At 39.8% G+C, this 20,170-nt stretch overlaps 2 protein-coding genes across 3 annotated transcripts in view; one reads left to right on the top strand and one right to left on the bottom strand.

Annotated features, from left to right (window-relative positions):
* LOC124643978 overlaps nt 1–15,806 on the top strand; it is a 44,673-nt gene extending 28,867 nt beyond the window's left edge. For both annotated transcript variants that reach the window (XM_047183125.1, XM_047183123.1), the window contains 10 exons: nt 8,356–8,421; nt 8,993–9,140; nt 11,139–11,225; nt 11,686–11,921; nt 12,686–12,730; nt 13,077–13,124; nt 14,108–14,179; nt 14,624–14,725; nt 14,998–15,099; nt 15,543–15,806. In XM_047183125.1, the coding sequence (XP_047039081.1) occupies nt 8,356–8,421; nt 8,993–9,140; nt 11,139–11,225; nt 11,686–11,921; nt 12,686–12,730; nt 13,077–13,124; nt 14,108–14,179; nt 14,624–14,725; nt 14,998–15,099; nt 15,543–15,606 (970 nt within the window). In that variant the 3' untranslated portion in view covers nt 15,607–15,806. The remainder of the gene's footprint in view (nt 1–8,355; nt 8,422–8,992; nt 9,141–11,138; nt 11,226–11,685; nt 11,922–12,685; nt 12,731–13,076; nt 13,125–14,107; nt 14,180–14,623; nt 14,726–14,997; nt 15,100–15,542) is intronic.
* On the bottom strand, nt 5,003–6,051 carry LOC124643979. Its single transcript, XM_047183126.1, has one exon. The coding sequence runs from the start codon at nt 6,022–6,024 to the stop codon at nt 5,197–5,199; it is 828 nt and encodes a 275-aa protein (XP_047039082.1). The 5' UTR covers nt 6,025–6,051; the 3' UTR covers nt 5,003–5,196.
* Nucleotides 15,807–20,170: the final 4,364 nt, after the last annotated feature.

Below are 20,170 nucleotides of genomic sequence, written 5' to 3'. Positions count from 1 at the left end.
TTTTGCGTGGTTCTCTACACTAAAAGGACTTCAATAAAACTCACTTTGCAACTTGGCAGCACATGTTTATGCAAACTACTCACTTGCACACACCCACATCCTCATACACCTACACACACACACACACACACACACACACACACACACACACACACACACACACACACACACACACACACACACACACACACACACACACACACAGTCATTACACACATTAATGTATGTGTACATACACTTACATGCAATGGCTAAAATTGTTCTGTTCCTTAACTTTTCTTGTATTTGTATTTTTATTTTTGTATTGTGATAACCTGCTTGTCGGAAGAGACTGGATCTTGCGACACAGGGAATCCTAGTGTGAGATCCAGTGTCATATGATATTGTAAACAAATATTTTTTTTTTATGATTCAATAAAGATTTAAAGATTTATGTCCGGCGCCCTGGGCCGTCGCCCAACCGCGCCCTACCCTAAAGCCGCTACTGGAGACAGATTAATGTACACAAAAAGTTAATAAGTAGGTAAAAAGCGCTGTAAAGTAGCAAGCTTTTTTGTTTTTGAGGACTCCATAAATATTTTTTTTCGCTACATTTGACTTATAAAAGGTAAGATAGCGCGGATTAGACTAATGAAGCCAACAAGGCAAAGCCTGTGTAACATTGCGCGAGCGGAGCGAGCGCGAAATTTTTTGAGTCTACGACACAAAAGTACCTACATTGTCAAGCAACAAGTAGCCGCGAGCGGAGCGAGCGCGAACTTTTTTAAGTTGTTTGTTTGAAGACTCACAAATTAAACTGGGAATCATGTACAAATAAAAAGAAACCGTGATTAGAGCGAGTGCTATTTGTGTTCGTTGATTGGGTGCGTAAAAATAATAAACCATCAGAAAAACAGTACAGAAACGGTAATTTAACCGCGAGTAGCGAGCGAGAATTTTTTCACTTAGTTGGAGGATGTTATGAAAAATAATCAAAATGATCAATTAAACATAGCGAAGGCGACTTTTTTTGAAACTTTGCTTGTCAGTATCATGATACAATGGAACTTCCTTATCAAACGGGTGTAATTTCATCGAAATTTTCTGGTGGTGGGGCGTCCCGTGGCGCCCCCTGAGACCGAGGCGCCCGGGTTATTCGCACACCCTGCACCATAGGTTAAGACGGCCCTGTAGGTAACTATTATAGTAATCTGTGATGTAGGATTTAAAATCAGGCAGCCGCCTGATTTTGGCGCCCCCTGAATTTGCCGCCCGGGGCATGGGCCCCGGCTTGCCCCCCCCCTAGATCCGGGGCTGCACGCGAACGAAGTTGCGAGCAAAAGCTAGTAAACCAATAAATCGCGCAGAACGCAGGTGAAGGTCAGGGCTCAATATCCTTGCCAATAACTATAATATTGTTTTATTTATAATACTGCTATCGATGTTGGTCTGCAATAAATAAATAATTTCACAAATATTGTTTACTTGTGACAACCCTATCCTATGTGTTACTGTCTAGTCTAGACGATGTCGGCATTTTACCCGAGATCGAAGGCGTCGACCTACTGTATGTTCTTTATACTGTGCTTATAGCATGACTAACTTCTGTCAGCAGTTTCACCCGTATCCCGTGGGAACTACTTCCCGTAACGAGATAAAAAGTAGCCTATAGCCTTCCTCGATAAATGGGCTGTTTAACACTGAAATAATTTTTCAAATCGGACCAGTAGTTCCTGAGATTAGCGCGTTCAAAAAACAGACAAACAAACTCTTCAGCTTTATAATTGTAGCAGCAATGCTGGTAAAGTTGATAAATAAAACAGCAATGATGGTGTAAAGTAGAAGAGTATAGTGTATCGTATATTTTGTAAATACAGAACGAGCTTAAGTCTAAAATAACAGGGGCCGAAGTAGTGTTAACGCTCAAGCGAGAGCGTCGCGCGATTGTCCAATAAGAACGCTCTGATAAGACTCTGTGAGTACCTAAAAGAAACGAGACAGATGCGCGCGCGAGCGAGATAGCACGAACGTAAATATAACGCGTTCGGCGCGAGCGGTCTTCAATCCCATGTTGTGGGTGGTGTAGCGAAGCGTACCTCACAGTACCCCCCCCCTTAGCGAAGCGTACGTTTGGCTTGCATACTCTGCCGGTCCTGGTGACGTAGGGTTGCTGTGAAGGTACAGGATCCACGATGCTCGGTGTACTCGTAGGACACGTAGTGTTTGGCGAATCATTTTCGTTGCAGATGTATGCCGGTTTCAGTCTATCCAGCGATACAACTGTCTCTCGATTCGGTAGCTGTATCTTGAAGAATTTTTCGTGTCTTTGTAGCACAGGATACGGTCCATCGTAGGGTGGTGTCAGCGGCGCTCGAACGGTATCGTTCCTCACAAAGACGTGTGTGCACGTACCGAGGTCCTTATGTATGAAGGGACTGGCTGATGTTCTCGCGGTAGTGCACGAAGGTGAGAGTGACGTCATCGTTTGTGTGAGGCAGCGTACGTAATCTTCGTCCGACATGTTAATTGTAGTAGTCGGCGCGAAGAAATCCGATGGCACACGTAGCGTAGAACCGTAGGTCATTAGCGCGGGACTTAGGTTGTTGTCTTCACGCAGCGCTGTTCGGAGGCCAAGTAGTACGGTGGGAAGTTCGTCACTCCAGTTGGTAGTTGCGCCTCTAGCCATTAACGCAGCTTTTAGCGTACGATGCCAGCGCTCTATTTGACCGTTTGACTGCGGATGGTATGCAGTTGTACGTATGCGTGTAATGCCGAGCTTCTTCATTAGCGCGCTGAACAACGACGATTCAAACTGCCTGCCTTGATCAGTTGATATACGTAGTGGGCAGCCGAATCTCGCAATCCAGTTTTCATACAGCGCTTTTGCGACGATCTCAGCTGTTATTTCGCGCACTGGTACAGCTTCTGGCCACTTTGTAAATCTGTCCATGATCGTAACACAATATCGATAATCGTAAGATAGTCGAAGTGGGCCGACTATATCGATATGTATGTGTTCGAAGCGTTGAGATGGCGGGAAACTTCCTAGCGGCGTGACGACGTGACGATGTACTTTTGCTCGCTGACAGCCGACGCAGTTTCTTGTCCACGTTGTTACGTCTTTGTTCATGGATGACCAGAAGAACTTCGATGTCACTTGCTTCCTAGTCGCCTTGATACCAGAGTGGCAGAGATCATGTTGCGCTTTGAATGCAGCAAAACGATGTGCCGGTGGTAAGTATGGGCGAAGCGTGGACGTTGACATCTCGCACGTGATTGGTCGTTGCGTGCCAGGCAAAGTAACTGAGATGAATTTTAAATTCGGCTGCAGCTTCAATTGTTTCAGCTCATCGTCTTGATCTTGATCACGTGATAACTTGTCGTAGTCGATGTTTGACGGGCATTGTATTTCGTCAATACGAGATAAGGCGTCAGCGACTGAGTTTTCTTCTCCCTTTACGTACACGATGTTCTTGACGAATTGACTGATAAAGTGGAGTTGTCGCTCACGTCGCTGAGTGTCGCTGCTACTTTGCGGCCTTGAGAGCGCATAGGACAGCGGTTTGTGATCAGTGTAGACGATGACGTCACAGCCTTCGATGAGTCTTCGAAAATGTTTCACAGCCGCGTAGATCGCTAGTAGTTCGCGATCATACGTGCTGTATCGTGATTGCGTAGCACTCAATGTTTTGGAAAAGAATGCTAGCGGTTTCCAGGCTGCGTTGTCACGTTGTTGTAGCACCGCTCCAATGCCGTGGTCAGAAGCGTCCGTCATGATGCAGAGTGGGGTGCCGGCGATAGGGTGCGATAGTGTTGCACATTCCAGTATGCTTTGGCGGCATTTTTGAAATGCTTGTTCGGCGGCCGGCGTCCACGTGATAGGCGTTTTGTCATTCTTTTTCCCATTGTGCAGATATTTGTTGAGTTCACTTTGCATGTCGGCTTGATTTGGTAAACAATCTCTGTAGAAGTTCAGCATGCCCAGGAAACGACGAAGCTCGATGATAGTTTTCGGTTGAGGATAACTGGATATGACTTTTATCCGTTCTTCGGTTGGTTTTATGCCGTCCGCTGTTACTTCATAGCCGAGAAAATTGATTTTCGCCTGTGCAAATTCACATTTGTTTACGTTGAGTGATACGCCGTATTTGTTCAAGCGGTCAAGAACTCGATGCAGTAATTCCTTGTGTTCTTGTTCGTTATCTGAGTACAACAAGATATCGTCGATGTATGAAAAACATCCCTCGATGCCGCGCAGAACCTCGTGCATGAATCGTTGGAAAGTTTGACTAGCGTTACGTAGGCCAAACGGCATGCAGGTGAATTCAAACAACCCGAAGGGTGTGATGATTGCCGTTTTCTGAGCGTCTTCTTTGTTTATTGGTATTTTGTAGTAGGCCATTTTCATGTCGAGTTTTGAAAAGATCTTCTTATTGTGTAGTTGATAGGTGAAGTCTTGTATGCGCGGAATCGGGTATTTATCTGGTAGCGTGACTGAATTTAGACGTCTGTAGTCGCCGCACACTCGTAGACTGCCATCTTTCTTCTTTACCACATGGAGTGGGCTGGCCCACGGGCTCTTGGAAGGTTGACATATGCCCATTTCCATCATGCGTTCGAATTCGTCCTTAGCCGCTTTGTATTTGTCGGGCGGCAGGGGGCGAGCACGGGCGAAGACAGGTTGTCCCGTAGTCTCGATGTGATGCACGACGTTGTGTTTAGCGGGCGTTTTCAAGGACATAGGTCGCAGTAGATCTGGATATTGCTTGAGTATGTCTTGATATGTCTGCTTGTTGCTAAGTACGTAAACGGCTTGTTGCATCGACGAGATTTCTACGGCGTTTATCGATAGTTGTGTCACCTTGTCGATTAGCTTCTTTTGATGCAAGTCGACGAGGAGTTTGAAGTGGCGAAGGAAGTCAGCTCCGAGTATCGATGTTTTGACATCTGCGACTACAAATGACCAGCGAAATCGTCTTCTGAGGCCTAGGTCGATTTGTAGATCTTTCTCGCCGTAGGTATTGTTTGGTGAACTGTTCGCGGCGTATAGTTTGTATGATGTTGGCGAACATTTCTTCTTATGTATTGGGGTGGCGGCTAGGACGGAGATATCCGCACCGGTGTCAACGAGGAAACGGTGATTCGTGTTGCGATCGAAGACACATAGGCGGTTACTTGTCGTAGTTACACCGACGTCCGCCACGGTCGGTGCCTCTTCTAGTTTTCCGACTTCTTTTGATTTCGCCTAGCGCACGGTGACACGCAGCGTCTTGCCTGATCTCCAAATCGGTAGTGGTAGTAACATACTCGATTGGGATCGTGTTGATGCCTTGCAGTGGACTTTGATCTTGAGCGGGAACGCTGATAACGGCGATGGTTTGGTCTTCCACGGCTACGAAGTTCGGAGATCTCGAGTGTCAGATTCTCGAGTTGTTTTGATAGAACTTGTATCTGCGCGGACATGATTTGCTGGTTTACTGCCGCAGAATCTGGTTGAGATGAAGAGACAGCTGCGATATTTGCCGACTCGGAATATTCCATCATCTTGTCTGCCATTGCCGCGAGCATATCGAGTGATGAATCTGTGTTCACAGACAGCACAACTCGCATTTGCGGCGGAAGGTGGTTCATCCACTCAATCTTGATGCCATCTTCGGTGATCATGTTGCCGCCGAGTTCGCGCATACGTCGTAGCAACTGAGACGGTTTTTGGTGTCCAAGTTCCAATCCGCTGATGAGGTTCTTAAAGTTTTTCACCTCGGACTGCTCGTACACGGAGAGAAGGCGTTGTTTGATGGCCTCGTACTTCTTAGTTTCTGGCGGCTTGATCACGATGTCTGTGACATGTTGAAGGTCGGTCGGTTGTAGTTGGCCCAGGACGTAACGATATTTGTTTTCGTCACTGGTCTTCTGCGGCTCGACGACGGCTTCGAATTGAATGAACCACATGCGAGGATATTCACGCCAGAAGGGAAGGAGACGCGACTGCACGGAGACGACAGCGAGTTCTGTAGGCTCGCTAACTTCTTGCTTGTGTTCCATCATTTTTCTCTCGGGGTCACCAAAATGTAGCAGCAATGCTGGTAAAGTTGATAAATAAAACAGCAATGATGGTGTAAAGTAGAAGAGTATAGTGTATCGTATATTTTGTAAATACAGAACGAGCTTAAGTCTAAAATAACAGGGGCCGAAGTAGTGTTAACGCTCAAGCGAGAGCGTCGCGCGATTGTCCAATAAGAACGCTCTGATAAGACTCTGTGAGTACCTAAAAGAAACGAGACAGATGCGCGCGCGAGCGAGATAGCACGAACGTAAATATAACGCGTTCGGCGCGAGCGGTCTTCAATCCCATGTTGTGGGTGGTGTAGCGAAGCGTACCTCACATAATATTAGTATACATATTCACGCGCGATGGCTTATTACCTTATTTTATGTATAACTTTGTTTTTTTTTTCACCGATTTATATGATTCTTTTTTTATTGAATAGGTAATAATTTTAACCTTTTTTATTTAGTGTGAGTGAGAGTGTTAGAAACGTAATAGTAGACAAATATAATCAGAAACCTCCGAACTACTAAGCTATCGAGAGTTACACGTGTTATTGTAAGTCAACCACAAAAGGTAGACATGTTATGGACCATGTGATTAATTCGGGCATTATTAATAATGCCCGAGCATTATGAATAATGTCTAGCTTTATCGGGCCAAGTGATTAATAACTATCTTAACTTCATTATTTATCACATTGCACGGGCATTATTATATTGCTACATGACAGTTGGGCAATTTGATAATAAAGCAAAAAATTGAAGTTAGTGACGAAAACGTATCCCACGTAACAGTTGCCCGGGTAACTGGGTTGAGGAGGTCAGATAGGGCAGTCGCTCCTTGTAAAGCACTGGTACTCAGCTACATCCGGTTAGACTGGAAGCCGACCCCAACATAGTTTGGGAAAAAGGCTCGGAGGATGATGTGACGAAAACGTATCGCTGCAAAACCGACTCCACGTAGTCTTGTCTGTCCTACCCCTAGAGTGCAATTCAAAACCGCGTAAGTGTGGAGGGGCGAGGCGGCCTGCGAGCTGAGGCGCAGGTAGTTTTAACGCTCGCCGACGCGGCTGAGGCTGGCCGGCTGAGCCGGCCAGCAAGCCGAAGCTGCGGCGGTGAGCGTGAAAACCATCTGCGACGATAAGCTCGCATGGGACCGCCGGAGCCCCGCAGCACCGGAGCCGTGACAGAAGCCATGCTTGCTGCATGTTGCTTGCTTACATTTTAAACGTACTGAGTTAAAAAATTAGAAGCTAAATAAATAAATTTTATGATGTCATTTAATAGTATTTTAGAAGTTTACTGTTAGAACGCATGCTACAAATTTAGATGCTAAAAAATAACCATCATGCGGAGTTGTATTTAGAGCGGTTTACTTAGAAGATAACGAGTGGCTGAGATAGTATTATTTAGATGCTCGTTAATTGTGGCTGACTTAGTAATTTAGAAGGCAACATACATTATTCGGGGCGAATAATTATATTATAAAAAGGAGCCTGTTTAATAAGCACCCTTTAAATATGACTTTCCTTAACTTTTAAATGCAAAAACTAGTGGATTTTTAAGGCAGAAGTCCTTCATAATTAATCCAAATCATGAGGCTGATTATTTAAGTGGTTTAATATTTAGTTTATTTTAAATTAAATGGCAATAACAATAAAAAAATGAATATAAATATGTTATTACTTTGCTTGTATTACTTTGCCCAAAAGGTCACGGGCAATATGTATAGTGCCCGGTCAATTTGATTATTTGAATAATTATTATCAAATTGCGCTCTCATATTGGGCATTTTTCATAATGACCGGGCATTATGTATACTGCTCAATTTATCACTTGGTCCATAACAGACATACGCTGTCATGGGATGTTTTTTACATAATTTTAAGGAGAACATTTCCGTTATACATGTGTAGCTTTAACCACTAAGGCTGCACACGCGACGGAAGCTTAAAAAATGGAGTAACTTCGCCTTTTTTCCCAACATTTCCCTTCACTGCTCTGCTCCTATTGATCGCAGCGTGATGAAAATTATCTTATAACCTGCCCAGGAGTATGAAGAATAATTGTACCAAGTTTCGTTAAAATCTGTCAAGTAGTTTTTGTTTCTATAACGAACATACAGACAGACAGACAGACAAAAATTTTACTGATTGCATTTTTGGCATCAGTATCGATCACTAATCACCCCCTGATAGTTATTTTGGAAATATATTCAGTGTACAGAATTGACCTCTCTACAGATTTATTATAAGTATAGATTTGTGGTTGCTATAGTTTAGTTTCTATTTTAAGATGTGTATGTATACCTACATTTGTTTTTTTCAGGAAAACGAAAAATATACCGTTACATGATGCGTTGGCCGTTGAGGTGCAACAACAGGATGAAACTAGGTAAAACGTTTTCCTATTTACATATATATTTTCTTTCTTTCTTTCTTTCTGTTGAACACTTGTCAAAAAAAAATGTGTCTGCAAAACGGACCTTATTTCAACGTCATAATTTGTCATTTTTAGGGTTCCTTACCCAAAGGGTAAAACGGGACCCTACTGTTTTCGCTTCTCTGTCCGTCCGTCCGTCCGTCCGTGCGTCCGTCCGTGCGTCCGTCCGTCTGTCACCAGGCTGTATCACATTAACCGTGATAGTTAGAGAGTTGAAATTTTCACAGATGATGTATTTTTGTTGCCGCTATAACAACAAATACTGAAAACAAAAAAAAAAAAAAATATTTCGGGGGGCTCCCATACTCATTTTTGCTCGATATCTATAAATATATGTATGTATATAGAATAATAGTTTGGATGGTACGGAACCCTACGTGCGCGAGTCCGACTCGCACTTGGCCGTTTTTTTTTTATTTTAGACAACTGTTCAACAGACACCATTGTAAAAACTGGTACCACCTATGTTCTAAGCAAATAAATGTTTCTTTCTTTCTATCTATTAGTTTTATTTTTGTTACAGAGTAAATAAAGCCCTCAAGGATGTAGTTCAAAGTGAGCATGATCTTAAAAGGTATTTGGTTGATTTACCTAAACCATCAGCCTCTCTCATCATCGGCTCTGACAGCCCTGCTGATGCAGCTACTGTTGACCAAAGTGCTGAAGTTCAGGTAATGTCTGACATTTTCAAAATTATGGTTACAATTATACACAAGAATGAATTTTAAGCAGTGCAAAAAAAAAACCTGGTGGTCCAGAATCATTAACAGAACATGTCTACATCATCAGTAATTTCAGTTGACAAAGTTTTCGCACTGAATAAAATTCATATATACCTGTGCATCGGAGAGCACGTAAATGTCGTTTGTACCTCAGCTTGAAATCTCGAGAAGAACTGTACCACTTGTGAAGATGAAGAACATTTTTATCCTATACCTACATAAACAAGGATACAAAAAAAAACGTTACATAGGCATACCATATTAACAAAAAACGAAATGCAAACCAGGTCGTTTGTTAAAAAAAAATGTGCAATAAAAAGTTCTTTTGTAATAAATATTAAATGATTTGTTATTAATTTTATTTCTTGTTTAATCCCTAGAGAACGGCGCATGCGTGTTACACTCCCTCCTGAAAGCATTTCATCTTTGCATTGGCCCCTTGAGGCAGATTCAGCTGATGTCTAACTGAAAATTGTCATGAAAAAAATAATATTTATATTACCATTGAGCAAAATTGTTGTTTGCTGAGTGCTTATGTTTGAATCCCGAGCGTAGCCAGTGATTCTAAAGTAGAATCCTGAGCGAGTCGAGTGATTCAAACTTTGCTCTCGTGTGACACGCGTAACTTTTCACTTCAGAAACGAGAACAACGTTTAGTTCCCGACGAACGTCTTTTGTTTTTATTTGAGGTTCACAAGTTCACTGACAACATAAACGTCCGGTTTTCTAAAATAAACCATTTTGAAAATTGAACGTGAAAATTAGGATATAATAAATGTCTTATATAGTAAATGTTTACAGTATAGGTAGTATATGTATAGATAACTTTTATTTACATACATATTTATAATGCATATAAAAAAACTATCCTAGTAAAAAAAATGGCTTATGTTTAACTGATCACCAGATATAGTAACAAATAGCAGACAAAAATAGTAAATGATCACCAAAATGAAACTCGCATTTTAATGTAAAACTATAACCAAAGATTTAACATTTTTCTATCCTATTTAAGTGAAATTACTCCAAAATAAATCATGCGTAAGCCAAAAATAGTAAATGATCACCAAAATTAAACCACCATTTTAATGTAAGATTATAACCAAAATTTTTAAATTCTGCTATCCTATTAAAAGTAGTAAATGGTTTATTAAAAGTAGTAAATGATCATCAAAATTATACTAGCGTTTTAATATAAAATGATAATCAAAGTTTTTACATCTTGCTATCCTGTTTAAGTAAACTGACTCCAAAAAAATAAGTTCGGCCTGATACAATAAATGTAATAAGATTATGGGGACCCTTATCCTGCACTAGGGTGGAAAATTGTCTATTGCATGCCTCTAACTAAACAGTGCGATAAGAGTGTGTTTTCGAGGGAGTGTATTGAGAAACACATTCTTCTTCTTCTTTCTCCTGCCCTGTTCCCAATTTTACTTGGGGTCGGTGCAATATGTCATTTTCTTCCATTTTCCTCTGTCACTCGTCATACTGACACTCACGCATGCATTGCAAGCCGGACACATAACTTAATATGGCATCATAATACTTTATTTGGTAATAAGCCTACATTTTATGGCAATCACAGTGACTTATTTAGGCAAAAATAATACATTAATTTGGTCGTCAAGAGTTGGTGATCATTTACTAAATTTGGTGGTCGAATACAATTTAAAGTGAAGTCGTGACTAAAATAGCTGGTACTATTACATTTTTAGACTTTATTTTTCTGGTGTTCAGTAGATATTTCTGGTTACAAAACTAAGGGTATCAAAGCATTTTATTAAGTCATTATATTTGTTCCCAAAAAAATATATAAAGTTAATGTTTTAAGAAAACTGACTTTAATGCTGTCAGTGAACTTGGGCCTAAGAGTTCGCAAAATAACAAGAGCAATGACAAAAAGTTTGAGCTCAAAAGTTTTATTTATACATATTTTGTTGACAGATCCAACAAGAGGAGAAAATCCCGCAGGTTTGTCCGAAGTGCTCCTCGGAGCTTCCCGACTCTTTCCTAGCAACACAGACTCAACATGTAAGTGACTTTCTCAATAGCTTTATTTATGGCTAGCTTCTGTCAGTTGGTTGCCGCTTCCCGTGGCAACTTCTCCAAGAACCCGGATAAAAAAAGGCAACGATAAATGGGCTAAAACAATTTTCAAATCGCACCAGTATTTCCTGAGAATAGCGCGTTTGAGGAAACAAACAAACTCTTCAGCTTTCTAGTTTTCACACTTTTGGCTGTACGAAACATCGCGCGAGTTCCAAGGTTGCAAAAATTATATAAAAATTATATATAAAGTATAAGTAGTATAAGTACATAAATTGATAAATTTTTTTTTGGAAGAATGAGGTTCATGATGTAAGAAAGGTATGAACATCAATGTGACGATGGATTGTGTGAAAGTAGAGAAAGTATGGAAGAAGAAAACATTCTGCGCCGACCATTAATACAATTGTAATAGGGGCATTAGATGACGAGAATTTTTTCACAGAAACAAGTGAGATCAATAATAGCGAAGGTATACCACTTCTTGGAGCGTGAGTACGAACAGTTGAAGAGCTTGCACCCGGAGACGGACTGGTCTCCGCTGAGCAGGGTCAGGCAGCGCACGGCCGTCGCCACCGGCGTCTCGGAGCCCGACGTGCTTGACATACTTAGCGAGGAGGCTGACACTCGCGCCGCTGACGAACACCCGCCCAGGAAACGACCTAGAACTGAACACGAGAGGTGAGGAACTTGTGAACTCTGACTTTGTATCATCTTCCATTTGTTGTCGTTGCTGGGCAGTTTGTTGCGCCATTTCTTCTTCCCAGGAAAAACGCATAGGAAGTGGTGAAGGATGGGCATTTTGGGGGCTGTCTTTTGTTAATTTTTAACGTTCAAAAAGTGCGACGTTCATAAGTTGGATAATTATGTATATTTGATATCGACCGATGAGCCCGTGGCTACGTAACGGACGCGAGTATCAATCGATCATAAGGTGAAGCAACGATTGGCCAGTCCATGGATTGGTGACCATCTTGTCATGACGTGTTTTGGGAGGATCGGTTCAAGCAGCGCTCGGCTCGGTCAGTCCGTAGACGCCCCAACATCCATCATTGGCTTAAATCCAATATGGCGGACATCCAAGATGGCGGATTAGTTATTTGAAATGCGCCCCCATGATATGGGTATTAAATGAAAGGGGTTGTTGTAAAGAATATAATTTAGTTATAAAAATAAAAAAAACTTGTATGGGGCTGTGTATCAATATGGGCTATGTATCAAAATTTTATCTCTAACTAGCCGTTTTCCCGCGGTTTCACCCGCGTCTCGTTTGAGCTACTGCCCGCACCGGGATAAAATATAGCCTATGTTACTCACAATAAGCTTTCAAATGGTGAAAGAATATTTAAAATCGGTCCAGTAGTTTTTGACTTTATCCATTACAACCAAACAAACAACGGCCGTTAGTAAATACCTGTTTAAATATATTTTGTTTGTTATTTCAGTGAATATGACGACGTGAATGAGGCCGAACAGATAGAAGAAGCATTGTGAGTAGCAACTGTATATTGTAACTAGCTGATATCCCGCGGTTTCACTCGCGTCCTGTGGGAACTACTGCCCGCACCGGGATAAAATATATAACCTATGTTGATAGGGGAGAGTGTAGGTTTCCAACAGTGAAAGAATTTTCCAAATCGGTTCTATAGTTTCGGAGCCTTTGGGCTACAAAAAAATGTTCCCTCTTTATTATATTAGAACATAAAATAATACAGATAATACATTTTCTAAATTTCTGCTAAAAGTATGTCTGTCTGGCCCGCATCTCGTAGGAACTACTCTGCGCACGCGGATAAATAGTAGCCTATAGATAAAGGAATATTTTATAATTTCCAGACATGAACCGGATGTGTACGTTGCTACGAAACCCACCTTAGAACCTAAGTGAGTATTAGTATTTAACTATCTCTCGAAAGCATTCTAGCTCTCCTACTACGAGTCTGCTGGAAGAGATATCATTAGATATCTCTTTATCATTAGATGTCTTCGGCTTGCGCCTCAGCTCGCAGGCCGCCTCGCCCCTCCGCGCCTACGCGGTTTTGAATTGCACTCTAGGGGTAGGGCAGACAAGACTACGTGGAGTCGGTTTTGCAGCGATTCGTTTTCGTCACTAACTTCAATTTTTAATACAATGTTTTTTAATTGAAGGTTATAAATGGCAATATGCTAAAAATGAGGCCGAGTTAGTAAATTAGATAACAATCTATACATATAATAAAATGATAGGAAAGTCAAAACTGTACATTGAATATTTTTTTAAAAGAATACTTGGGGGTGATCCATAATCGATTCTGAACCCAAATATGTAGTTTTTAGAATTTTTGTCTGTATGTCTGTTTGTCTGTATGTTTGTCCCGGATAAACTCAAAAAGTACTGCATGGATTTAAATCAAATTTTGCATGACTATTACCTAGGGGCCGGTTCAACACATAGGCTATATATTATCACGCTATCACCTACGGGGGTTGAGCAATGAATGATTAATTAAACGAAATTGGAAATTCTATATTGCTCACGCAGACGAAGTCGCGGGCAACAGCTAGTGTATAAATAAGAAAGACAAGTCACAATAATTGATGACCTTTACTTGATGCTTTCTATAGAATATTTAGTTGGCGTTGTAAAAAAGTTAAGAATTAGTTTATTAGAGGCTATGTCATTTCCCCGTTGCTTAGTTATAAAATTAGAAGTTTAATCATGTGTCCAATAAATAATTTTGTGGCTGGACTTATAATTTCCCTTTAATTATTTACTATGTATTTGTGAAAAAGTCCTGCCAAGATTGTTTATCTTTAGTTCAGTTCCCACTCAAATGGAGTACAGTGAGTTACATTTTTGAAAATCATTATTTTTTTTATGTTTTCAGCCCTCTTGAAGACAGCGAAGAGGAAACAATAATTATAAAGGAAGAACAAGATGAACATATAACTTATTATACGTGAGTACCAACACATTATGCAATGGATCCCTACCTCCCAGAGATAGAGTTGACCTTGAGAAAGAACATAGGATAGTTTTTATCCCGGACTTTTGAAGAATTCTCTTGGAAACGCGATATAACCGAACTCTACGCGGGCGAAGCCGCGGGCGGAAGCTAGTATTAAATAAATTATATACTACACTAGCTCTCATTCATATTATATTAATTAATGTTAGTTAAGTCTGACTTTGTTGATGTATCTTTTTTCACACAATGATTTGGGACTTCTCGCCTTCATAAAAGTTGAAGCACGTAAAAATTCCTTTGCAATGGTATATAGCATGTTATTGTACGTTCCTAGGCAAACCTCCATATATTTGTGCCTGTTGGCCTTTGACAGATTAACTGTACATAGTTATATAAAAATAAGGTTAACCGAATTATTTAATTATTTTTTTCTAGTGTTATGGAAGCAGTGTCTGCGCCCGAAGAGACGGAAGATCAGTCCAGTGTGTGTATACCGAAACCAGAGCCGCCAGATGTACCTCACAGTCTAGATATCAAGTAAGTAAATACAAGAATATAGTATAAAAATGATGATATTCTAGCAGATTATCGACCACGGCGGCTGTTCTCATGTAAGGAGATCAGCCAGCGCAGGACATATTATAGTCCGTCCCATCGCGCTATGAGAGTGAAGGAATAGTGAGTGCACCTGTGTCCAAGCAAATGCTCGTGCACTATAATATATCCTACGCAGCTGGCTGATCTTATATGAGAGCAGCCGCCGTAGCCGAAATTACCCTTCAAATTATATATTACCTACATTATATTAGTTACAGTGCAAATAGCTCTGCTGTGGAGACGTGCCGCGATGACATAGTGCGACGAGACAAACAGACAACTATATCTCAACCAGCACCACATGTGCACGCTCGGTAAGTTGTCACCCTATGTCGTCCCGTCGCGCTATGAGAGTGAAGGAATAGTGAGTGCACCTGTGTCTGCGCAAATGCTCGTGCACTGTAATATGTCCTGCGCAGCTGGCTGATCTCTTTAAGTGAGAACAGCCGTCGTGGCGTTGGATAGATAGATAGATATTCTTTATTAGGTACACTAATTTTACATTTTTATGGTTCCGTATCCAAAGGGTAAAACGAGACCCTATTGTTTTCACTTGTCCGTCCGTTCGTCCGTCTGCCACCAGGCTGTATCTCAAAATACTGAAAACTAGAATTAGATAAATATTTTGGGGACTCCCATACAACAAACGTGATTTTTTTGCTCATTTTTGCTCTGGAACCCTTCGTGCGCGAGTCCGACTCGCACTTGACCGGTTTTTTGTAATTAAGTAACACAAACATGTGCTACATTGTTGCAGGGACTCGATGCTACTGCAAGTGAAACAGGAAGATATAACTGTAGAGGAAGAGGGAATCAGCTAGCATTGACAAACCGCTCAACTTATTATTTCCATTCTTATCTATATAGAAGTTTATTGAAATGTCTAAAGTGTAGGCGTACTTACTTATTATATACTAGCTTTTGCCCGCGACTTCGTTCGCGTGGAATAGTGGCTTCCGGCAGATTTGTTTACCCACATAGTTCTCAATCTCACGGAATAGATGGCGCTGTATGTCCGGAATATTTTTTATTGTTTGTAATAAAAACCTTTCTCAAGTTCCAAACTATGTCTGTACCAAATTTCACACAAATCGGTTCAGTCAGTAGGCGTGAAGAAAAGACAGACAGACAGACAAGAGTTACTTTCGCATTTATTTATAATATTAGTTTGGATATTCCGGTATAAGACTTTAAATAACTTGTTTTTATTTTAAAAAGTATTTCTCGGGTAAGGTTTATTTGTGTACGCTTACGCTTTTAACTGCCTCGTTGGTCTAGTTGTCGCAAGTGTGGCTGCTGAGCACGAGGTCTCGGGTTCGATTCCCGAGTCGGGCCGAAATCGCTTTGTGGGTTTTAGAAGACTTTCACAAAGCAGCCCGAAGCCTGGAAGTTGGTGATTGATTCACCCGTGCATCGGAGAGCACGTAAATGTCGGTCCTGCGCCTGATCTCTTTCCGGTCGTGTCGGATTCCCGTCCCATCGGGCTATGAGAGTGAAGGAATAGGGAGTGCACCTGTGTCTGCGCAATTTCTCGTGCACTATAATATGTCCTGCGCAGTTGGCTAATCTCCTTACATGAGAACAGCCGCCGTAGCCGATAATCGGCTAGGAGGACATCATCATCATTTGTGTACGCATCCTAAGTAAGTAATCAAAACACTTCTTTGATTCACATCGTACTCTGATTGTAATGAATAAAATTCTCAGTTGTTTTGCATTTTCTTAGTTTTTAAGTAAGTCGCAAATACTGTGTAAATTTTTGATTTTTTTTTTAATAAAAATTTGTGATAATAGGTGTGTATTTTTTATTTTCCTTAACCTTCATTCTTGTTGCCCGGGTAACTGGGTTGAAGAGGTCAGATAGGCAGTTGCTTCTTGTAAAGCACTGGTACTCAACTGCATCCGGTTAGACTGGAAGGCGAACCCAACATAGTTGGGAAAAGGCTCGGGAGATGACCCAGCGCCGTAACTAGACTTGTGTGCACTATGCGAGCGTCCAAGCTTTCGTCATAGATTACTATTATTGAGTCTTAAGGCTCCGCACTTCGAAAACATCAGTTTTTTCGACGGGTAGTAAGAGGCCTGGATACATACTATAGATCAGAAAATTTTACAGTGAGTAGTCCAGAATATTGACCGGAGAATATGAAAAAACCTATTGAAAAAAATAGTCTTAAACATAGAAAAAAAAAGGCTTGAAATTATCTCTCGAAAAAATTTTCGCCAGCTAATTCTCAAAATTTTCAATGGTAAACTACACGGGCCTTACTACAAAAACGTTAAACCCTGTTTTACACTTGTCTAATAAAATTTTGGCTGCAAAATGAACCATATGTCAACGTCATAATTTGACATTTTTTTAGACAAGGCATAAACTGACGTTTAAAAGTTTTTGTGGTAAGACGGCACATGTTTTATTACTAAACGATAGAAAATTTCCTAAGCTAAATAAAAAAATACATATTATATGGCTTTATAAAGCACTTAAGGAGATATATAAAAAAAACGTATAAAATTCAATGTCAATTTTCAGTGTCCATTTCGACCGCGCGGCCACCTCATAATTTTTGATGAAACTTTGCCAGGAATTAGTAGTAATTTGTTACTTTTCACTCCTCTTTTCCTGAATTTGTTACAAAAAAAAACCAAGACGCTATGACAAAGAACAGTTGGCCGCTAGAACCGCCACTTGCCGTAGTCATCGCCCGTGATTACTCAGAAACTATACAATGCAGATAGACGAATGATACATCAAAAGAAAGGTCTTAATTTGTTAAATTTGTTACAAAAATAAAAAAGGTCAAAACGTAGATAAACAAAAAGTTATGCAATGTTAAGTTTTCAGGTTATGAGTAGGTAAGTATATCACCGTAGGTACCAAATTAATAGAGGCTAATGTGTATAGAAAATTAGTCTTTAATTTGTTACAGCGAAAAAAGACAAAAAATTACTAGAAAGTAGGTTCAATAATATGTTAGAGTCGATTTTAGTTGGCCGCGCGGACGGCAATATGCCTAAAATACAATTTCGTTTTTCTCGTTATCAAAAGTAGGTTTAAGCTTAATTAGAGTACTAATCGATGGGTAACGTAACCTAGTTTGAATAAATATAGCGAATTTAACTGCAGCATTCATATTTTAGGAGATATTTACAAAAACACAGTGGTATGAAACTGTATGAGAGTAGGGTGTCCATGCATTTTCACATATTCGAAATTTTCGTTATTCACGTCTTATTTTTTTAGGGAGAGTGCATACTAGTAGAGTACCATGATTACATTAGTACAAAGGCATGTTGTTAATTTTGTATTCTGAACAAATATGCGGTTCGTTTTGCGGTCATATTGATGTCCATTGTTCTTAATTCTTTAAAGTACCCGTTTACTGATAAAAAAATAGTTTCATTGACTTTCCGCAGGTGTTTTATGATGGGAACGATTCCAGAAAAATAATCTCTTTTGTTTTCAATCTATTGTTAAAAATATTTGTCGCAAGCGGTTTAAAAAACGATATTTTTTGTTGCAAATAAATTCCTGTGCTGAATTTTGAAGTGTATAGGTACTCGTACGTATTTAATTCCCGTGATTTTCATACTACTAAGTTACTGAGACAATTATCATTATAAATCCAGAAGTGTCTAAAAGTGCTTAGTTATCAGTTGTGCCCACTGTTTGTTGGAACTCACCACCAAAAAGTGTATTGCAGAGGGATCCAAATCGACTGCGGTAAGTTTATTTTTTTTCAATTTTATGATGACTTGTATAAAGTAATAAACTGCGTCCTTATAATTATTAAGTATATATAAAATTACATGAAATTCATGAAGTCTCTGCCACATTTTAATGTGATTTCATTTCACTTCAAAAGTGGTCATCTCTTAAAAATATTCTTAGCTTAATAACTTACATTAGCTTTTAATTTAGCTGCAAAATATAATTGCACACTTCTTTCATAGAAGTGCTGACCGTTAGTGACCGAAATCTTTTTAAAATAAGTCGCTGCATCTTTGTCTGTCAAATAACGACGACTTTTCTTCGTTATAAAATTATTAATTAAGAAAAGTTCTTGCCCTTAATATGTACCTACTTACATAGCAATAATTTGTAGTACCTCAGTATGTATATTTTGTTTGTGATGCAGGCAACGGATGTTTAACCTTTGTATTATATTATCAATTGCTTTTATTGCAGCAAAAATGGGTAAAGCTGGACGAAAATCTTTTGTTGAGAAATCAAAACAGAGATAAGTTTTTATGAAATATGCCGACAAACTACTGGATGTTAAACTGAATGACCCTTTATTTGATAAAATTGCAAGTGATTTGGATAATCTTATGACACCAGCAGCTCTTTACATGTCACTGAAAAGAAATTTCAGGGAGTTTCTAAACACTGAATGCAAGCAGCGAACTGTATGTCCGTCCTCGTCATCCTCATCATCATCCTCAAGCAATAGCCCGAGAACTGCATCCAAAATATCACATTCTCATGTCGAGTCTAATCAGCATCATAGTGAAAACGATACAAAAAACTTCAAGTTCGAATTAGATATCTATGACTGGAAAAAAATGCAACCATTAAATGTCTTGTATAAAAGAAATGACTTGAGAACATGCACTCCATTTAAAAAATATAAAATACTGCCTAAGTACAAATGGGTGGATATTTTAAGAGAAAAGATTTGGCTCATTACTGGATTACCTTGTACATGGAATTTCAAAAGTTACAAAGTGGAGTCTGAGCATCATATTTTCTATCTATTTGTGACTATGATTTTTATAAAGTATGCACTCTCCCTAAAAAAATAAGACGTGAATAACGAAAATTTCGAATATGTGAAAATGCATGGACACCCTACTCTCATACAGTTTCATACCACTGTGTTTTTGTAAATATCTCCTAAAATATGAATGCTGCAGTTAAATTCGCTATATTTATTCAAACTAGGTTACGTTACCCATCGATTAGTACTCTAATTAAGCTTAAACCTACTTTTAATAACGAGAAAAACGAAATTGTATTTTAGGCATATTGCCGTCCGCGCGGCAAACTAAAAACGACTCTAACATATTATTGAACCTACTTTCTAGTATTTTTTTGTCTTTTTTCGCTGTAACAAATTAAAGACTAATTTTCTATACACATTAGCCTCTATTAATTTGGTACCTACGGTGATATACTTACCTATTCATAACCTGAAAACTTAACATTGCATAACTTTTTGTTTATCTTCGTTTTGACCTTTTTTTATTTTTGTAACAAATTTAACAAATTAAGACCTTTCTTTTGATGTATCATTCGTCTATCTGCATTGTATAGTTTCTGAGTAATCACGGGCGATGACTACGGCAAGTGGCGGTTCTAGCGGCCAACTGTTCTTTGTCATA

This window comes from Helicoverpa zea, chromosome 29 (genome assembly GCF_022581195.2).
Source record: "Helicoverpa zea isolate HzStark_Cry1AcR chromosome 29, ilHelZeax1.1, whole genome shotgun sequence".
Classification (NCBI taxonomy): domain Eukaryota; kingdom Metazoa; phylum Arthropoda; class Insecta; order Lepidoptera; family Noctuidae; genus Helicoverpa; species Helicoverpa zea.
The sequence above is the reverse complement of the archived record's forward strand: the minus strand, read 5'-3'. Positions and strand labels throughout refer to the sequence as shown.